The sequence below is a fragment of the Coturnix japonica genome, chromosome 5, assembly GCF_001577835.2.
Source record: "Coturnix japonica isolate 7356 chromosome 5, Coturnix japonica 2.1, whole genome shotgun sequence".
Lineage (NCBI taxonomy): Eukaryota > Metazoa > Chordata > Aves > Galliformes > Phasianidae > Coturnix > Coturnix japonica.
In genome coordinates this window covers 13754677-13774436 of record NC_029520.1, presented here as the reverse complement: position 1 = coordinate 13774436, position 19760 = coordinate 13754677, and the positions used below count along the sequence as shown (strand labels likewise).

The following is a 19760-nucleotide window of genomic DNA, read 5'->3' as shown; positions in this document are numbered from 1 at the left end:
GAGCAAACCAATTGCGCTACAGAAAAATAAAGGAATCTTAGCCTCACGGCTGGAAAGACTTTATTTTATTTCAAAGCAAAGAATGTGGTGCCACATACAATTAATTCACACTTTTAGGCACTGTATTTTTTGTTCAGTAACAATTTTAGATGTACTTTCCAATTTCCATGAATTATCTGATGCCACTCAGATGTCATTTTCCCGGTCACATTTCTGTAAGCACAGTTACGATCTACAAAACTAAAGATGCTTTTCTGTGGGCTGGTATCGACGTGCACTATGATCTGCCCCCCTAGATGTTTCAGAAACATGCACATCTTTAGCAACATAGCAGTGGCTACCAGGTTCCCATGCAGGATATATTTCCCTTGGTTCGGAACAGTTTAGATAGTCTTCAAAAATTGGCTTTGTTTGTTAATTGCTTTAGGTGGTTGGCTTGGCTCCACGGCAATTTTTTCTGCTGCCACAGAATCGCTGTACAGAACAGACTGTAGGTACCTGATGTATTTTATTGCTGCACGGAGAGTCTCTACTTTGCTGAGCCGTTTTTCTAAGTACTCCTTAGGTAGGTGATGTCTCAATTTAGCATAGCCTTCATTGACACATTTAACTCTCTGCCTTTCCCTCTCATTCCTCTTCCTGATGAAAGCTGGCCCATAGGAGTACTCGCTCCTGTTGTAACTGCAGTGGGGTATTTGGTAGGAAAAACCACAGGGCTCACTGTAGAAGTTCTCAGTGATGAAATGCTCAGGCATGAAAGGAAGGAATGACAGATCTTCAGAACAAGCGACCTGGTTTGGTGTTTCTGGATACATGTGAAACATGACTAGTGGGTCTGCACAGAAAGGCCGGGGCAGCTGTACGCACTGAGGGTCAGCAGAGATGGACAACTTGTCCATGAGATTACAGTAACTTTTGCCATCCATCAGGTTCTGCATTTAACCTGGAAACGCATAATTACAAAACACTTTAAACATCTCATACTGGACGGGACAAAACACTCACCTGCACTCACCAACTGGCATTTGCAACATTCCAGAACAACACTGGAAAACCATTACAGGTGGCAGAAAACATCCTATTTGAATAAAACAAGAGGATGCGAAGTATTCAAATGGCTCTTCATATAAGTTTTAGAAAAGGTCTAGAAGATGAATTAGGTCTAAAACATGACATCATTTTGGGTCCTCTCATTTCTCCACTAATCTGTGTATTAAACACATATGAAATACTAAATTTCAATTTAAAATTATTTTACATAATAGCTACTTAAAAATACAACTAAAACACATAATTACTTTTTAAAGAATTATGATCCATCCTTACTGATTGCAAGCAGTACTTCCCAAAACAAAATCTATCCAAAAATGCTCCTTTAACATTTTCCTCATCTATACTTTGCTTTCTAAAATACCTAGATTCTACCCTCTATAAGAGAAAAAGCACCCAAACACAAACTAGGTTACCAGAAACATCTAGGCTGCACCACCCACAACCTTGAAAAGCTTCAAATATTGAGACCACGGTTCCGTAACAAATTGGATTCTCTTAATCCCTCACAAGGGTAGAGATACTTCAACATTCTCTGTAATTTCACACCTGCCACTTTCAATAGAGAATGAATTTTCACTCAATAACCCAGTCTAACAATGGATTCCATCAACATTCATCTCTATTCAGCATTATCTGTTTTTTTTCCTAGTCAAAATGGATCTCAGTACAGAAATCCCTACAGCACACTGTTAGGCAAGAGAGACAGTCGCGTGCATCTTAAATGGGTCTTCCTGTAGGCACACGGATGGTAGGCAGACACATTCATTTTGAATTAATCAAGATACTGAAAGATTAGAAGAGACTATATGCACTCATAAAACAAAACCATTAGATAATCATCTTTCTCTTTTCTAACACAAGCTGTGTTATTCTAAACATTTTCTACCGTGACATCCTGAAAATATTGCCAGAATTAATTCATTGAATAGGAAAAAAAAAAAAAAAGTTAATAGTAAAGTATGTATATACAGCAAGAAACCACGCAGCCCCTCAAGATACTTGCAGTATTTGTTTTGCATCGACACTTCTGCTGCATAACAGCATTCCATAGAACAGCTGTCTGTTGCCTTACTGTCTGCACAGAGCACATGTTAGAATCCTCTTCCCATTAGACCAGAGACTCACCAATCTTCAGGGGAAAGTAAAATCCAAGGAAACAAGACGTGCTAATTTTAAGACTGCTGAATAATACCTGAAAATATCTGAACGACATGAAAAAAAAAGTTAATGTTCCAGTTTTCTTGCATCTTATTTAATATAGTTAGTGATCATATTCAACACAATGAATAAAAAGCTACAGAAGCGTTGTTACTGACTGACTGATGGAGGTGATTTAGAGAAACATGGATATTCGGTGAAGATCTGTTGCTAGATACAGCAATACACAGTTCTCTTACCTGAATAATGTAGTTTGCTCCGCTGAGTCAATGACTCCTGCAATTTATAGCCAGTTGACAACATGCAAAGCAGCTTACAGTTAGATCTGCTCATTTCTGGTTTGACTTTTCCACCCACACCACAGCTATGATGGCAACAAGACTTGGCATAAAAGACTAGACATTCTGAAACCGTATTGAACACAACTGGATCACTGGAAAAAGTAAATCAGGAACGTGCTTTGCTTATGCCCTGTTACAGTTTACTAAAGCAGCATTTTCCTTTACTGGAGTTTCATACACTAATATCTAAATTTATGATCAGCTAGAATTTAGTTAAATAATGTTCAAACAAATACATGTTTGAGTAAGAGTATGGATGAAATTAACATTACATTTTATGGTCATCTCACAAGATCTGCTTTGTTTCAGGTTCTTTTTAAGTTCTCTTCTGCTTTGCTGCCTCAAAGCTTCAACACTAAACTAAAATACTAGCCCTAATTTCCACTTCTTTTTTCCCCTCCCCTGTTTGGAGCAAAGTTCCGCATTCTCTTTCTACTCCAGCTTCAGACCATATCAGAAACACAGCCAAGATGTAAAGCACCAATTAGAACTGGTAGATAGGTGGGCACAAATGAAACAAACAAGTTATTTTTCTTTAGGGCATCCCGTGGACATCACTGTCATAACCGATCATTGACTCATCAGGGTTAGATGCCAAACACAACTGTGTTTTTGTTTGTTTGCTTTTATCCTGTCAATACACCCTGCGTTGTTTTGGACTTAGAGGAAGAACCCTACACTACCACCAATTAGGCGCCTGTTATAATTATATTCAGATTAATTCTGGTTTTGGAAGCCTACAGAACTGACAAGAGAATGAAGCTCTGCATCTGCCAAAGAGATACAGTCACTGCAAAAGTTACGGGCGAACTATGTTTCCACTCAAGACATTGAAGAGCTACGTACACAGGTACAGTCTATTTTCCACGCTATTTTGCTCCCACTCTAGCAATTATGAAAGTCAAAACTGTACCTGCCAATATATAATACTGTCCCGTGGTACCATTTCCTTTGGCACTGGAAACGAAAATCATTGCAACACAATAATATAACTAAACATGCCTAGCTTAATTTCAGTCAGGGATTAAACACTTCTTTCAATCAGCAATTTGGTGAGCCATTCTTCCCCCTTATCTAAGCACTAAACAACTGCGTATTTCTACTCAGAAGCATATTCAGATAACTGTTATTATAAGTGCGATTTACATGCGAGGGTAATGAGGGAGAAAATGATGACATCTAGATAATGTGCATCTGTTTTTCAAAAATCAGTTTTAATTGTTCCATTCCAAAGAGGATATATGAAAGTTAGTCATCTAGCAACTGTATACCTCTTAAGAGAGCTGAACACAGAATCACAGATAGAAAAATACACCTAACTTTCAACATGACAGGTGCTCAAGAAATTATGTGCCTTATACCATCAATCCAGACAAATGCAGAAAGATTTCTCATAATAAATATTTCATCATATGCTAGCTCCTGAGACTTTACCCATGAGAAGAAAGGAAGATTTCTTTTAAAAGATATAATACACATACAATATATTAAGCTTTTAAAGCAAAATAGAACGAAATGTCACTGCCTTGAAGTGTGCTGCGTTTGAGCTTATCTACATCACAGTACTTCAAGCGTGCAGCTCAAAGAGTCGGTGTCCATATAAGTTCTGCCATAAGAAATAATTCTTCAACCACCTGATACAAGCATCTTGAAAGTGCAAGAAACCAAATGATGAATACAGCCAATCAAAATTTTGCTCTCTGACATGACAACTGCACTGCAAGATTTCCATTTCCAATACCTCACATCAGCCTGAAGAAAATTCCAAATATTTACAAAAGGTCTTCAAATAAAGAGAGTAGTGAGTCGTAAGTAGTTAATGTGTTCCCAGGTACTTTTAACCACTTAAATAATAAAGAGAAATATATAGTTAAAAATCACCGTAAAGTCACAACTGTAAATAAGGTATCACAGTAGCAAACAAAGCAAGCTATCTCAGGGTTTGTTTTCTTTTCAGTTTTATTAGTAAGAGATAAGTGAAGATGTAAAGATTTCTGGCTTTTGGTTAACTCATTTCTTTTAACTGCTTCCACTTCAGTACATTCTTTCAAATTTTAAATACTATATATATATATATTTTATTTTTTTTCAAATCAGAAAAGAACCTTTGAAGAAAATCCTTTTGAAGTGTGTATCTGAAGTGAACCCTTTTGAACTGACAAAAGTCAGTTCTTTCAGTTTGTCTGCTTTACTTCTTGGAGTTACTTCTGAAAGAATTAACTCAGCACAACATGACGGTCAAAAACAGACTTGCGTTGCTCTTGGACTTGCAACTTCCAGCGCTGCTGGGCATACTCCACTTTGTTCAAAACGTTGGCACGGCTCCGAGAACGAGCTAACACATCATGGGCATTTGCAAATGGCTGATGATCCTGGAATGGCAAAGATCCTTAGTTAGATCTCAATAATTTCACCAAGCAATTGCATTAAATGTTTCATTTTGTTGGTGATTTTAAGTTAAAAGCTATTTTAGCCAACTAGTCAGTCATAATGACAAAGGAAGTTTTCAGATAGTTAAAACTATACTTTTCATTCCAAGTAACCACCACAGGTTTTGCATCTTAAGTGCAAATAGACCAAATTGTGTCACTGCAATATCATAGAACAGCTTAGGTCAGATGGGACCTTGAGATCATTGAGCTCCAACTCTCTACACATCCAGGGATGCCAGCCGCTGGATGAGGTTGCTCAGGGCTCCATCCAACCCAGACTTGAATGTCTCCAGGGATGGGGCATCCAAGCCCCCGCGGGCAACTTGTTCTAGTGCCTCACCACCCAAATGAGACTTGCAGCTATTAGCAGCTGCTAGAATCAAATCTAGGACAGACCTAGATGCCAGGACCCTTCTGTTATTGTCACAAACGTACTTTGTTTAACACCACTTAAACAGTGAATTAGTCAGTTCTCTGCCAGCTCTCAGCCCGTTACTATACAGCAGTTCAGGTTGTTCATATAAAGGTTGTATGTAAAACCAACACACTCCACTGTTTACCAAACTGAACCCATTGTACCAAGCTGTCTGAAAGCAAAGTATAAATACAGCTGTTTAAGTGACAGAGCTCAACAATAACAGAGATTATTTACTATTTACTCTGTCTGTTTTCCATCAATACCTTCAATTCTTTGTTTTCCTCTAACAAATAAAAGCAAGTTATAAACAGTAAGAGTTGGAATTGAACTTCTTATTTGGCTGCTAAACTGTTTTGAACAAAGTCATGTTTCTAAAGCTACACTGGAAAGCACAATGTGTAAACAACATAATAAAAAATAACATAACTACATCCCATATTAAATAGTTGTTTGCACTTTTATATGTATATACCTCACAGTACTTATTTGCTGTTGCTCCAGAACGCTTTTAAAGACACTGATGTGAGTGGATACTGTATCTGCGACATAATTCTGTACAGAACAGCTCAGTGATGACCCTTAACAGTAGAATGATTAACATTTAAGGATCCCAGAGGACATCTACAAGCCCCAAAGGCACACATGAGCATCACTGGGCTAAGAAATACGCTATAAACAAGAGACAGTCCCAGACTGAAAAAGCTATGAATAAAAGATCATGCAGTTGGATATACCTAGAACAGTAAGTTCAAAGATTACAAATCACTTCATTTGTGGAAGAACAAAATCACAACAGCACACATTTCCACCATAAAATAAACGGAGGAAGGGATAGCAATAGCAAAGGGTCTTGCAATAAAATCTTCCCAAATAATCACTTAAGAATGAACCCACACATAGAAGCAGTTGGCTGAACTCACCCCAATGTCTTCATCACTCTGTATGAGCTGTGAATGTCCAAAGAGACGTCTCTTCAGTATAGGTTCCACTAGCGTAAGGTACACCATGTACAGAAGAAGTAGGCCCAAAATAGACAGGTATATGATGATTGTAACCTGCACAACACAAACACTATTATCCCAGAGTTCTGACATTACTTCAGCCATCTCTCACCAGGCAGAGATGAACTAAAGAACTGTACAGTTAAAGTTTTGGATGAGCCTGACAACCTTCAGTAGTGTCAATATGACTTAAAATTCACAAGCAGCAAGAAGCCATCATCTATTACATTTTAGGGCAGGTTTTAGGGCAGACAGATAAATTAACTTGAAACAAAGACTCTCTTAGGGAAGCATTGCTAAAGTCTTATGCTATCCTTCTTGAAACAACTTGGTGTTCTCTTGCCTTATTCAGGACTACTATCTACAGAAATTAAACTGGTCAAAAATGTAGGGGTTCCTGCATGGCCTCCATTCTCCAGCACAGATCTGCATTCAGTCACACAGCTCACAAAGAAAAAGGAGAAAGGGAAAAATAAAAAATCCTAGAAAGCCTCCTAAAAAAAGGAAACTGTATAATAGAACACACACTATATAACTTATTCACTCCAGTCAGGGGCTCAATGGCTATAACAGGATAAGAATGAGGAATCATCAGGTAAAGCAAATATGATCAATTTTGCTCTTCGTAGCTTGCCAAGATAGAAAGTAAACTTACATCAAGCAAGCAAGACAGCTGAATAATGAGAGAACACTAAGAAAAATACCAAGTCCAAAGCTTGACAAAATACCGTATCACACTCAGAATTCCAGCAAAATATAAGCTAAATCTCAAAACAGGAGAACTTAAACTTCTTAAGCTCACCCCTTCAGCTACAGCATGATTCTACTACTACTACTCAAGACAAATTATGAACAACAAAACAAAAATCTTAAGACTACTTTAGAAGAGTTCCCCCTTTAGAAGAGTATTTCTCCAAAAAGTCCTATTTGCTATTCAGTTAGAGTTTAATACATACAACAGAACATGGTTTACCTTAATTGTGACAGAGCTTCTCTCTTCATATTTGCACTCACAACGTAAACAATATGCTTCTACATCAGGTCCAGGGACAGGCATTGGCTCAACCACATGAAGACAATCACTGAAGAAAGACAGGAATGACTCAACCAAGTGAGTTGGTTTTGACTTACTTATTCCCTTACACAGGCAGACCTCACATCTTCAGATACATTCAGATCCCAGTTACTTGGGCTGAGAATTCACCCTTGCTTAAGATAGGTTCTAAATTATAAGTATCAAAAGACTTTCTTTTTTGTTTTTTAGTCACTACTCAACTATTATTATACTTAAATGACAAATTTGTTTACTGACAAGCTCCTAAACAAGTTAAGACCTTTCCAACTAAACACATTATTTTATGGAAATAAAACTGTCAGCATAACAAGTCCAAGGATTTGAAACTCAGCACACATGCACCATTTGACAGTGATATCTCTAACTCAATTCCAGCTATTACATTTTTTTTTCTCCTAATACTTAAGGAGTTTTATTCTGCTTTTCCAATATCTGAAGGAAGATTAACCTCTCTTTGGTGTTTATGAACAGAAGCTCTTTTTTTCTTACCATCATGTGTTATAGGCATTAAGGGAAAAAAGCAGTCATCAGATGAGTTGTTTATTTAAGCAATAAGATTGTGAATACACAGCATTCACTTTGAAGCACTGGAATCAGACAGGAAAACATACTTTGACTTGAAAGATTACAAACTCCTAGACAGTTCCTATACCAAGAAGCATGGTTGACAATACTATGAACATTCTACACCACAGTACTAAAATCCAGCTGCCACAATACAGCTTGCAGCACTACTTCCACCAATAACTTAACAATTTGGAGGTGTTTTTTTTTTTTGCTCAGTTTGGTTATTCTGTTAACATCCCAAGCTCCCTGCAGAGCACTTATGGAACAAATTTCATTTTGATTCCCATCAACTCAGTGTTTGTGGAGTCAGAAGCGTATAACGAAACAAAATGCCTCACGTGATAGCAGCAGCCAACAATTCAATTCTGTATTGGACGAGATGAAAATGTTGCCAAGCCACATGGCCAGGCATCAGTTTACCTCTTCTGTTTTGTTGGTATCACTTTTTTATAACTAGAACTGCTGAGTGCTGCATCTCAATCTCTAAAGAGGCATGGAGGGATCATTTTTTTCCATTTATTTGACATGAGAAGTACAAACTCCTCTGCAAAATAGTGCTGCATTTAAAATGCAAAATCAGAAATACATACAAGTTATGAACGAAGAAATTTCTGTAAAGGTTACGTCAATATGCTGCTCAAGTAGAGAAGAAAGCCAGTACGCTGCTTGGGTACAGCAGAATATCTGTTACTGTGAATATATCAAATAATATCAGCAAGGTTTTTTTTTCTCTAGTTCAGTTTCACATTGCTATGGAGGGTAAAAGCTCTCAGTTTGGATTATATGTTTCCTTGGACTGTGATTCCATGGCAGTTTAAGAGGAATACATGGAAAAGGTTGACCCTTTCCTAAAGGGTGTTCCCACTCAACAATAACAGCACCAATGAAGCTATTCTTCCTAGCAAATCAAGGCAAGCCAAAAGCACAGTTTCAGGTCAGCTTTCAGTTTATCCACCAAAGCAGACAGGGCACCTTCCCTCCCACTATGTCCTTGACTATTAAAGCAATCAGCCTCTAGACATGAAATATAAATGCATTTCTCTCAAAGTGGGTTATTTAACTGAATGTCATGTAGGTGCTTAGTCTTACACAGCACAATGCTTGCCTAGTGTGTTGTTTGTCAGGACTGAAGTGTCAGCAGTAGCTCCAAACTCTCAAATGGAAAACACATTTATTGGTGTTGGAGCACTGTCAGCTCACACTGATGTTATCAAAAGGCATTGTTTAGCAGTCTGTGAGGATGAAAAAGAAGGACCTCTCCAACAAAAGAACAGAAGTACCTAAATAAGAGTATCATAATGCAGGCTACAAGTTCAATATTAAAGATTAAGCTCAATATTAAAGATTTGGAGTCCAGATAAGGAGGCAGTAAGTGATCATACTGAACGTAACTCACTGATCTGACTCTTGCCTCAGAGCGACAGATGTAAATGCCCGAAGGGCAGAGCACATCACCCTGTTCTATACAATAACAGGTCACTGGCACAGATGCAGAAGCCCAAGTGTGACACTAAAATGGTCTACTTTGTTGCACATGACCAAGCAGTGAAGCCTTTTTAAAGTAGCAAGAAGGCAACTCAAACAAGAAGACCAAAACATTCCCAAGTGGTCTCACAAGAAACAACCCCAACAAAATAAGATTTAGGACCAGAAAATAGGTTTCTGAGATCCTGTAAGCACCATTTACCTGTCACCATGAAACGAGCCAAGACTACAAAGTTAATTTTTCCTTAAATCACTACCAATACGATTTAAAGTGAAACAAGGCCTTTTCTGGCAGTAGGGCACATGCTAAGCAATGTCCACTGAAAAAACCACACTTAATAGGCAGAGGAGTAATAGGCAACTAAGCCATTAACAGAGTCACTCTGAAATGCCAGCTGCAGCTGCAGTTCTCTCAGTATGTCTTACTACTGCATTGACTATGACTAATTTGTCACAGCAGGCCTAATCACATTAAGCTAACCACATGGGACAAAACAGTAATTTAGATTAGACACTACATTTTATGTTCATTAACACAGATTGAAATTTATGGTGTTGTTTCTCACAGCTCTTCTGTAAGTAAGTCAGTAAGTCAAGGCACAGCTCTTAATACACATCTGTATCACTAACTTCATTCCTCTAATTGTTTTGGTGGGATTACTAAGGGGTATGGATTATTCACAATCAAGCTGCTAGCCAGCTGCTATTCAACAGACCAAAAAGCCTACTAATAATTCTTGGTATATAAGGAAAAGAGTCGACATATCAAAACATATTTCACATTTTTATAGGTTGATCCACAAATTCCTGAGCACTTTGGATATCACAGCAACTCCAAAGCATGCTGCTTTAAATCAGTGCTATCTTCCTTTCTTCCCCAGCTGCTCATCCCTGCCCACATACACTGGTCCTCAGCTCAGTTTAAATCTGACAGATGCCATGGGTAGGTCCAAGCAAAACAACACAGTACGTGGCTGAGACACAGGTTTCTCTATACACAGGAGAGAGAATGTGCTGCTAACTATACTGCATTCTCTGACTGTGATTTTTGAGGAACAAACCTCCAAAACAATCTCTGAACAACAGGACTGGTTTTGAGAGCAGAGAAGTAGGAGAAAACAATCCCTATCCTAGATTAACAGATACACTACTTCACCATGATACCACTTGTGGTCACTGAATTCAAATTACAACACCCCTTTCCTTCTACTACCTCCAAGCCTTATGCAACAGGAACTAAAAACAGGCAAACAAAGCAATCCAAAATAGAAGATGGAGAAACATTAAGGGTGAAAACCCTCATCTCTTCAATTCTGAAATGCTTTTAGAAGCGAAGGCGCAATGAGATGTAGCAGAGATGTTTTTGTCATCGCCACAGAACGCTGACAGACAGTCACGCTGTTTGTAACTCCCCACGATAAACTCACCAGTCCTTCTGCGAGACGTTCTTATTGTAGATGTGGCCCGAGTGGTCTTTGTAAGGAGGGCAAATGCATTTACATCGGACGTCCTCGGAATTCTGCAAAGCAAACAACACGCTGAGCCGGGACACGGAGCGCACACACACAGTATGTCAGACCCCAAGAACTGACAACAAACCACCTTCATCTCAAGAGCTCAAAGCAATTACCGGGATAAATACACAAACAGCACTACTCACCTTAGCCTGTGCGCCCAGCCCCGCCAGAACAGCCAGCAGCCCGCAGAGGCACAGCCAGCCCCCGAGGCCGGCCGCCATGTCGGTCCGGGGCTTCTCCTGCTAAAGCACCGCCTAACAACACAACACCGCCTAATTAACAACACTACCGTGCCGCCGCCATCACTTCCACCTTCCTCCCGTTCTCTTCCGGTGATGTCCGCTCCTCATTGAGGTCCGCGGGGAACTGCGACAGCGCCACGAGGTTCCGGGCGGAGAGGGACTAATATCGCGTTAAATAAACGGTGTTTGTTTTAACCGTGGTTTTGTTAAGAGGAAATACAGCCGGCGTTAAGAAGCATACGCGGTTTAACGAGTTAGTAACAAACAAAAATAAGTATGAAATAGAAGCTGGGTCTCATTTGAAACCATGAATAAACCCTCTCCAAGTGCTTGGGAGTGTAAATATAATGTCTGTGTCTGCTCAAGGTCTGCCCACGGCCGCCCCCTGCTTTCATATGCACTGTAGAATATCCTCATCGCACGGTAATGCAGCTGGACACACAGCAATGCTTGGGGTTTCGTTTTGCTTTATTAAATAAAGAACAGCAACAACAACATGTAGAATATCCTCATCACACGGTAATGCAGCTGGACACATGGCAATGCTTGGGGTTTCGTTTTGCTTTATTAAATAAAAAACAGCAACAACAACATGGTGTCCCAGGGCGAGTGAGCCAGCCTGGATCCATCCCGTGCCTGCCCCATGCCTGTCCCATGGGGAGACGTGTCTGGCACAGTACCATGCACCTGGAGGTCAGGGCTGTCATGGGGTGTGATAACAGAACAGCTCTTCTGGTAGCTGTATTTCAGCTTTCCATGCTTTTCTCCTCCATACTCCTATGCTGGTCCTAGCAGGGGTTCCTGCATCATGCCACTTGTTACTTAAGGTGGTGGAGATGGCTGGGTTGCTGGGTTTTTTTGCCTCTAAGATGGCAGAAGTCACAGGGGTACACATGCCCTGCTACCTAAAATGGCGGAGGTAGCAAGGATGTTTGGCTCCTATGTTGCATAAGAGCAGAAGTGGCAGGGTTTGCTGTGTTGTCCCTATAGTTGTTTAAGATGGCGGAAGTAGCAGGGGTTGGTTCCTCTTTTTACATAAGGATTGGTGACCCTTGCTACTTAAGTAGTGGACTTGGCAGGAGTTGGTGCCCTCTACTTGAGGTGGCAGAAATGGCAGGGCTTGCTGTGTTGTGCATTTAGTTAAGCTAGCAGAAGCTGCTCGGCATGGTGCCCCGAGGTACATAAGATGGTGGTGATTGTGTGGCTGCTGTGTTCTGCCTCTTGTTACTTAAGATGGTGGAGGTGGGTTTCAGGGCTGTGTAGCAGGGCTGAAGGAGAAGTGAGTGGGGGGTGAGGGGCAAGTGACTTCCCTCTCTGCAGTGAGGAGACAGGAAGAACACAGCAAGCAACCCTTGGGGCTGCTGCCTGTAGTGCATCAGGATTACCCAAGCTTTTGGAGCATGCAGAAGATTTGCCTCCGCTGTTGACACCAAACCAAACCTGAGCTATGTGGAATGCAACCTTCCGGGCAAATCATGATTACAAGCCAATATTTAAATATAGTTTATGTATTCTTAACAGGTCCATTGTCAGCTCCATGTAGAGTCTGACAACATGACAGCCTGCCAGCAACAAGTTGGGATAATCCCCTCCAACAAACATGCTGGATGCTTTCCAGAGTAAGCGAGGAAACCATTTTGCATAGGTCAGGACATAGTCACATTTTCCATAATGCCTACAGCAGGGCTTTTTTTTAGAAATTTCCCTGTAGTTTGTGAAGCGAACGGTGAAGGAACACAGATCACTTGGTGACACAGAACATATGGGCCACGTATAACGTAACACATACTCATTATCCTAGCTCTTTTCTCTCTCAAAACATATAAAGTTTGTTGTATTCACTCATGCCAGTCTGTGGCACCAAGTGTATTTTCATCATGTAAACAGGCTGTGACAAATTGCAGAACTTACTCAACTGGTTCTGAGTTTAAGCTAAACTTAAAATCCATGTTATTCATCCATGTAAAGCACATTATAGATTGATTAGAAAAAAAAAAACAACAAAAAAAAAACAGCACAAAAGTACTGAAACATATTAAAAGCAATAAGTGGCATTCTAAGTGAGACTTGAAAGTTACAGATAATCAGGTTTATCCATAACTAAACACACAAGGGCAACTTATACAAATCTTAACATTTTATAGACAGACAGACATGCCTCTGGGAAAACCTCACTGAAACACTGCAGTGTTCCCCATTTTCCATATGCTTGTGAATTATTTCCATCCAAGAACAGTGTTTACTTTCATTTAGAAGGGCAATAAATGCTCTTCAGAAGGAGCGTTTTCAGATGCAGTCTCTCGAGACCTGGAGAATAAGCAATTTTGAAGTTTTCCCTACTTGGATAGGAAAACTCCAAAAACCACCTAATAATGCTAGGACTGGATCCAGCTCGCCTCTTGCACGTGACCTGGTGCCAAGCCATGAAAGCTGCTCGCATTTGTTTCAGATTCTTTCGCACGTTTCACAGAGGAATATCAGACTGCACATTTTAGCTAATTTTCATGTCCCCATTCCTTTGCCTGTTTCTTTTCTCTTTCTTACATCCACTTGCTATCCTAAATGGCTGGAGCTGCAACATGGCACATGGTCAAAAGTTGCTCTGTTCCCTCTGTCTTTCCTCAGGCTCCATTAAGTGGCTTTAATTTCATAGGAATTAAAAGAATCCTTTGCATATAGATTACTTCTCAATTGTACTATTATACCTTGTTTCAATACAGTGAATTGTGTAATGTTAACAGTGCATCAGACATCTTAATAAATGAGCTTGAGTTACTATGGAAACACAAAACACCTTTATTTAAAATTCAGGGAAAATTGCCCCTAAAGTCATGTAGCGAGTATACATCAGATTTCAACCTTAGCTAAACAATTCGTCTTTCGAATGACTGTATCTGCAATGAAAGTGTTTTGAAGCGTGAAGGTGGCTCAGTGTCTTCCCAGCCACCCACGCTCATAGTCTGTGATTGGCAAATCAACCGCTGAGTTGAAAAACATGCTGAATCTTTAGAAAAACATAGATCAAGTTTTAAGCTGATGTAAATAATGTGTAGCCTTACTGTATATGGAACACCTTCGTGTAGGAAAAGATTTCTGATAGACTAATTTTTTTTAACATACTCAAATATTTCTAATACACAGTTGATAAAAGCCCTATTTTAGATGGCTGAAACAGATTTGGGGATCTTCCGACCCTGTCTGGGATCTTCCTCAAAGCCAGGGATATCAAAACAAAAAGAAACAGGAGCTTGTGATTCACAGCTTCTTGGTGTAAGAAGGGGTAAACCCCTTTTCTTCTAGAAGGGTCCTTTTACTCCTCAGAAAATAGTAAGCAGTGATCTCTTGAGATAGATTGATTAATCCTTAAGAAAAAAAAAAAAATTCTTTGAACAATTAGATTTTTTTTTTCAGGGGGGTTATTTATTTATGTATTTTTAGCATGCCAGTATCAAAAGCAATATTGTGAAATCACTGTAAAATCAAAATGAAAATGCAGAGAGGGTGGTTTCCAGGATAAAAAAAAAAAAAAATAGTCTGTAAAAGACATATTTGCAGCTACTCTTCAGCTTTGCAATCTTACAGAAGAAATGAAGATGGGTTTCTGTCTTCAAGAGAGCTCTCAAAGATTTATCTGCAGGGCTCTGAGCCTTAGCAGAGTGCAGTCTGCCTCCTGCACTCCTCACTGAGTCCACAGGAGATAAGCCCTCTTCAAGTTAATGCATCTGAGCTCTGGCATGTTTTTAACAAAGAATGTGATTTAGTATTAAGATCTGCTTTGAGACTCACAACAATGAGCTGGCCTCTCTAAACTAAACATTACACTTTTCCATTTGTACAACACGTTGGATTGGAAGTGCTTTTTTGTTATAATCTTGTAGCTTCTGTCATATTTGTCTTCATCTTCAGGACTCACACAGCTAGTCCCCATGACAGCTAAAGGCACTTCTTTTGATAGTTCCAAGGCTCTGCTTCAGAGGCTTCTTCCGGGGGCAGGTCTTTTCTGCTTAGTCATCTTATAGATGTATTTTATGCAGAGCTTTGTGTTTCCAGGCACTGTATACACAGAGTATTTGTCTGCTCTTCCTTTTCCATTGCAGCATCCTTTCCAGAACTGCCCCATCCCCATAGCAAACAATGCACTAAGCCATGTCTTTATTCCTCTTTGTGTCCCTGGGTATCCCTCAGGTCAGGTACAGCAGGCAATACTGATGATAATTTTAATCATTTACAGTATGATTATTTCTTACTAACGCAAATTACCATCTTCTCATGTCAGTTTATCCTATTCACATTCAGAGCTGCCCTGCTTGCTCTTCTCAGCTGAGAAAATCTTTTCATTATCGGTGGTTATATAAAAGAGTAATCTGAAGGGATTATGTAAATGAGTAATTGAATCAGTACTGTTGCAGTCACTGCCAACGTGAGAGCAACGTGACATTTGCACAGAAAGAAAAATGAAATGAATATGGATTCTCTTCTGTTTATTCCTTATATTCAGTTTTTAAAAAATAAAATAAAATAATGGCAGTACTTGTTGTTATAGCAGCCTTTGCTCAGCAGTGAAGTGTGGGAAGCAATTAATTACAATGTCAATTGCTTTAGCCTAATGAGAGATTCACCTGCTAACATGTTGGTAATCAGCATCTGTTCGAATACATTCTGTCACCAGCGCTGGGTCTCTTAAATTGCGCAGTGCAAATTTCTCTCCTGAGGTTCTGTCTGGGTCCAAAGCCTAAGTGGCTCTGCTCAGGTTAGCTGATATTTTGCTCTAATGGTCATTGGTCTCTGCAGAATGCAAAGAGAAATCAATGCCAGTGGGTGGGTGAATGGGGCAGAAGGTTTGCAATAAAAGCAAGCTTTCTAAATACAGCTCATCACACAGACCCATTACATTACAGTAATGCAACGTAATGGCTGGTGGCTTCCTTTCATAATGGAGGCATTATTTTGCAATCTGACGGTAGAAGTTATGTAAAACCTTTCATGACATAAATATATGCATATGGAAAGGACAGGCTGGGCAAATTGTGTTTAACTCTACGTTTCTATATTTGAATTTTTATTTATGATATGAAGCAAATGGGGAGAAGTGCTGAAACAGCTCTGCATTTATTTTATCTTTCTGTTTCAGTGAATCCACTTGACTTTTCTGTGGGCTGTAAGAGTTCAAGGTCCTTCTCTATTAATACAAGGTTAGCCCCTCTTTGAGCAAACAAAAACATTTTATTAGCGGCAGCTGACTCCTCATATTGTGCATGTGGGGAGAATGTAGTTTTATGCGTATAATTTCAATTATATGTGTCCTGCTCTTATCAATGTAATTACTGATGCGTGGGCCTTCCTTCAACAAAGGAGATATGCTGCAAAGACAAGGAGTAGTGACTTGTGGATGAGGAGGGGTTTCAGCTGATTAACCACAGTCTTTAAGTCCACAGCCCTGACTTCAGCCCTTGCAGCATGAAGATCAGCTACTGTATTTGTTTATTTAACTCAGCGTTTCTGCACAGTGAGCACAGAACCCCCACAGCCAGTGAGAAATACATTAGAGATAATGCAAGGCTGAAGTGGCAACACAGTTACAGACTTCTTTGTAGTAAACTGTTACAGCTTTTTTCAAACTTGTTGCTAAGTAGAGGGGCTTTAACCAATAACCTCAACATATAACCAGGGAACCCTTCCACATGTTGGCTCCATTTTCTTCCTTTGCCTTCTATTTTGGTCACTTTTCCAGTGCACACACCAAGCAAGCCCTGGATAGACATGGCCCCTCATTCACACTTCAGTGTCAATAGGAAATGAGGAGCATACGCTCAGCATCTTGCTGGACCAGTCCAGCAGCAGAAACGTGGTCACACTGCAGATGCCTGCTTTAATTAGGAGCTCTTTAGTTTGTCAGCAGACCTGGGCAAGCAAAATGAAAGGTTGAAGACAATGAGTTGCATTTGGCTTTTTTACTCTAGGTTTTTCAGCTAGGTTTTTCATCCTTTCTCACAACGGGGCATGCCTTTTGCATTTGATTCTATTTCGCTGTTCTCTGTGGTGCAGCATTAATAATATTATTTGTTTATTTACAGATATATCAATCTATATAACTGGAGGAGCAAGAATCTCTGAATTCTTCTTCACCCAGGAAGCCATTCTTAACCACTGCTTATCCCCAGCAAATACAGCATCACATAAGGTACTTTCTATGGCCATAAAGAAGTTTATAATAACTCCATTTATGTGGTCCTGCATAGGAGAGGTAAGTTGCATTCAAAGGAGCATTATGTAAAGGGGTTCAGATCCTTCAGAAGACCACAAATATTGACACTATGGCAGTATTTTGTATTCTTAACTTGCACACTGGGGTGACATACACATTGGTCTACACTCTGCCTTCTGCTGTTATTTATTATGGATGCCAAATTAACAGGCTGTTAAAATGTGCAGAAACTGTGAAAATCAAGTGAAATCATCTAAGTAAGCAAGGACCCCAGTAACTGCTCCTTAACCTTGTTTCAGAGGGTTCTTAGATGAGGTTATGCTTTCACCAAGTATTTTTAATATCAGCCCTTTCCCTCTGAGGGCCATGTCTAGGTGCTCACTCAGTTGATGTAAATTCTGCCTTCATTCAGCTCAAGAGGAGTGACACCATTTTCACACAAATAGAGACTCTGCACTTTGGATTTCATTCAGATCAGATCTCAGCTAGGGAAAGCCTGATGGCTGGCCCTCCTCGCACAGCTGAACAGCATTGATTTTGTGCCACCACATTGCCAGAGCTCATGTAGAAGACGAGGTGCCCTAGTTGCATCGTTCCCATGACAACACTCTGCAAAGCAGCTTCCTACCAGCTTCCCTGGCTGCTTCATTACATCTGACAGCCATGCCAGAGAGCGACTCCCAACCCCAGTCAGTGCCTCTCTTTCCAATTAACAAAAAGTGTTTTACAAGGAAAAAAATGTCTGTTTGAAATAGCAGTGTTCTGATTGTCAGAGTACAAAACAGTGAAGCTCCCCAGCACCCAAACACGGAGAGCACAACTGAATTTAGTTTGCTGCTTTACACTGTGCACTGCTGTTCAGTAAGGTAATTGGGTATGAGTTCTGGTTTTGCTCCAGGGTCTGCATTTGTTTTCCCTGGTGCTGGGTGCAGTGTGCCTGTTTCTTCATCTGTGCTGAAGTGAATTAAGGTACAACAGAACTTCAGGGAACTCCTGATTTCATATACTGGAAGGCAATGACTTGCTGGAATTAATTATAGCAGAGAGGAAAGTCTGGTCTTGTTAGGGGTGAGCACCATCCCAAAAGCTACACACCTCCTGACTATACCTGGCAATAATGCCTTGGTGAGCACAGCAGAAGCCCAAAGGGCCAAACAGAGGTGAATCAGGCCAGGGGCTCTGCAGGCAGCCCCTCATGCCACTTGGTGACTGCAGCACACATACTTTGGGTCTCTGCATTATTCATTGTTGTCTGGCCCAAACATCTCTGTGAGCTCAGCAGTAGCCTGCACATTACCTTTCACTTAATTCAGTTACTGGTTAATCTGCTATGCTGTTCTATTCTATCTGAGCCTCAAAGAACAAATCACGTGTGCTGCAAATTACACAATGTCCATCCTTAACTTCAAGCAGGTGCTGAGGAACAATTAGATCACCGTCTGCTGGAGCTGCCACTTAACTAAGAAAAGACAACGCTAAGTAAGACAGATGCAGAGACAGCCCAAAGATTGCTCACACTGATAATGAAATATTAATCAAACATCATTAGCAGTCTGCAGAGTGCACAGTACATCATGTGCTTCTGGGCATCCTCTGCCAGCTGACAGCACCCACCAAAGGTCCCTTACATCAGGAGCAGAAAGCAGCTCTGCAGCTTCAAGGAAAAGATCGAAATCTGGAGCGTTTCCCAGACTGAGTGATGTGGCTTCTACACCCAAGTATAGCTGCCATTTCAGGCAGGCAGCACTGTGCCCACAGAGGAGCAGAGGCCAGGGCTAATTATTGACAGTGTTTTCAGATGGATTATTTTGCACGCAGCTTTTTCTGCTCAAACCTCCTTCATTCTGCTCTCCTGTCTGCCTTCTCCTCTAGCCACAACACCCTAATTTTACCTCATCAGCCCAGAGAGTGAGTCAGTGCTGTTTATATGGCATCTACTGTAGCCCTGACTGGAGCAATCCCCTACACAGGATCTTCTCTCATTAATTGGAAGGCACCTAGCAGATCACTGGAAGGTGGCTCATGATTGCAATTCCATGCAAAGCAGTAGGCAGAACACAACGTGATCTTGGGTGGAACAAATTTTTATCTAGGAAAATGCTAAGCTGTAAATGCCAAGTTGATCGACTCTCTTACATAATTTGTTTTAAAACTATATGGCCATCTCCTTTGGGAGGAAAAAAAAACCTATTTTTGCCTTTTATGAGCCTGAAATGTCACTGAAGCCTGAACCAGGAAGCATCATAATGCTTTCAGTACAGAAACA

At 40.3% G+C, this 19760-nt stretch overlaps 2 protein-coding genes across 2 annotated transcripts; both read right to left on the bottom strand.

Moving 5' to 3' along the window:
* Positions 1-43: 43 nt before the first annotated feature.
* Positions 44-3648, bottom strand: ASCL3 (achaete-scute family bHLH transcription factor 3). Its single transcript, XM_015864070.2, has one exon. It carries the CDS (start codon positions 936-938, stop codon positions 384-386), a length of 555 nt encoding a protein of 184 aa, XP_015719556.1. The 5' UTR covers positions 939-3648; the 3' UTR covers positions 44-383.
* A 99-nt stretch (positions 3649-3747) lies between these two features.
* TMEM9B (TMEM9 domain family member B) lies at positions 3748-11393 on the bottom strand. The gene is made up of 5 exons (XM_015864069.2): positions 11191-11393; positions 10958-11049; positions 7377-7485; positions 6323-6457; positions 3748-4924 (listed from the first exon to the last, which is right to left on the bottom strand). Exons 1-5 carry the CDS (start codon positions 11266-11268, stop codon positions 4769-4771), a joined length of 570 nt encoding a protein of 189 aa, XP_015719555.1. The 5' UTR covers positions 11269-11393; the 3' UTR covers positions 3748-4768.
* Positions 11394-19760: the final 8367 nt, after the last annotated feature.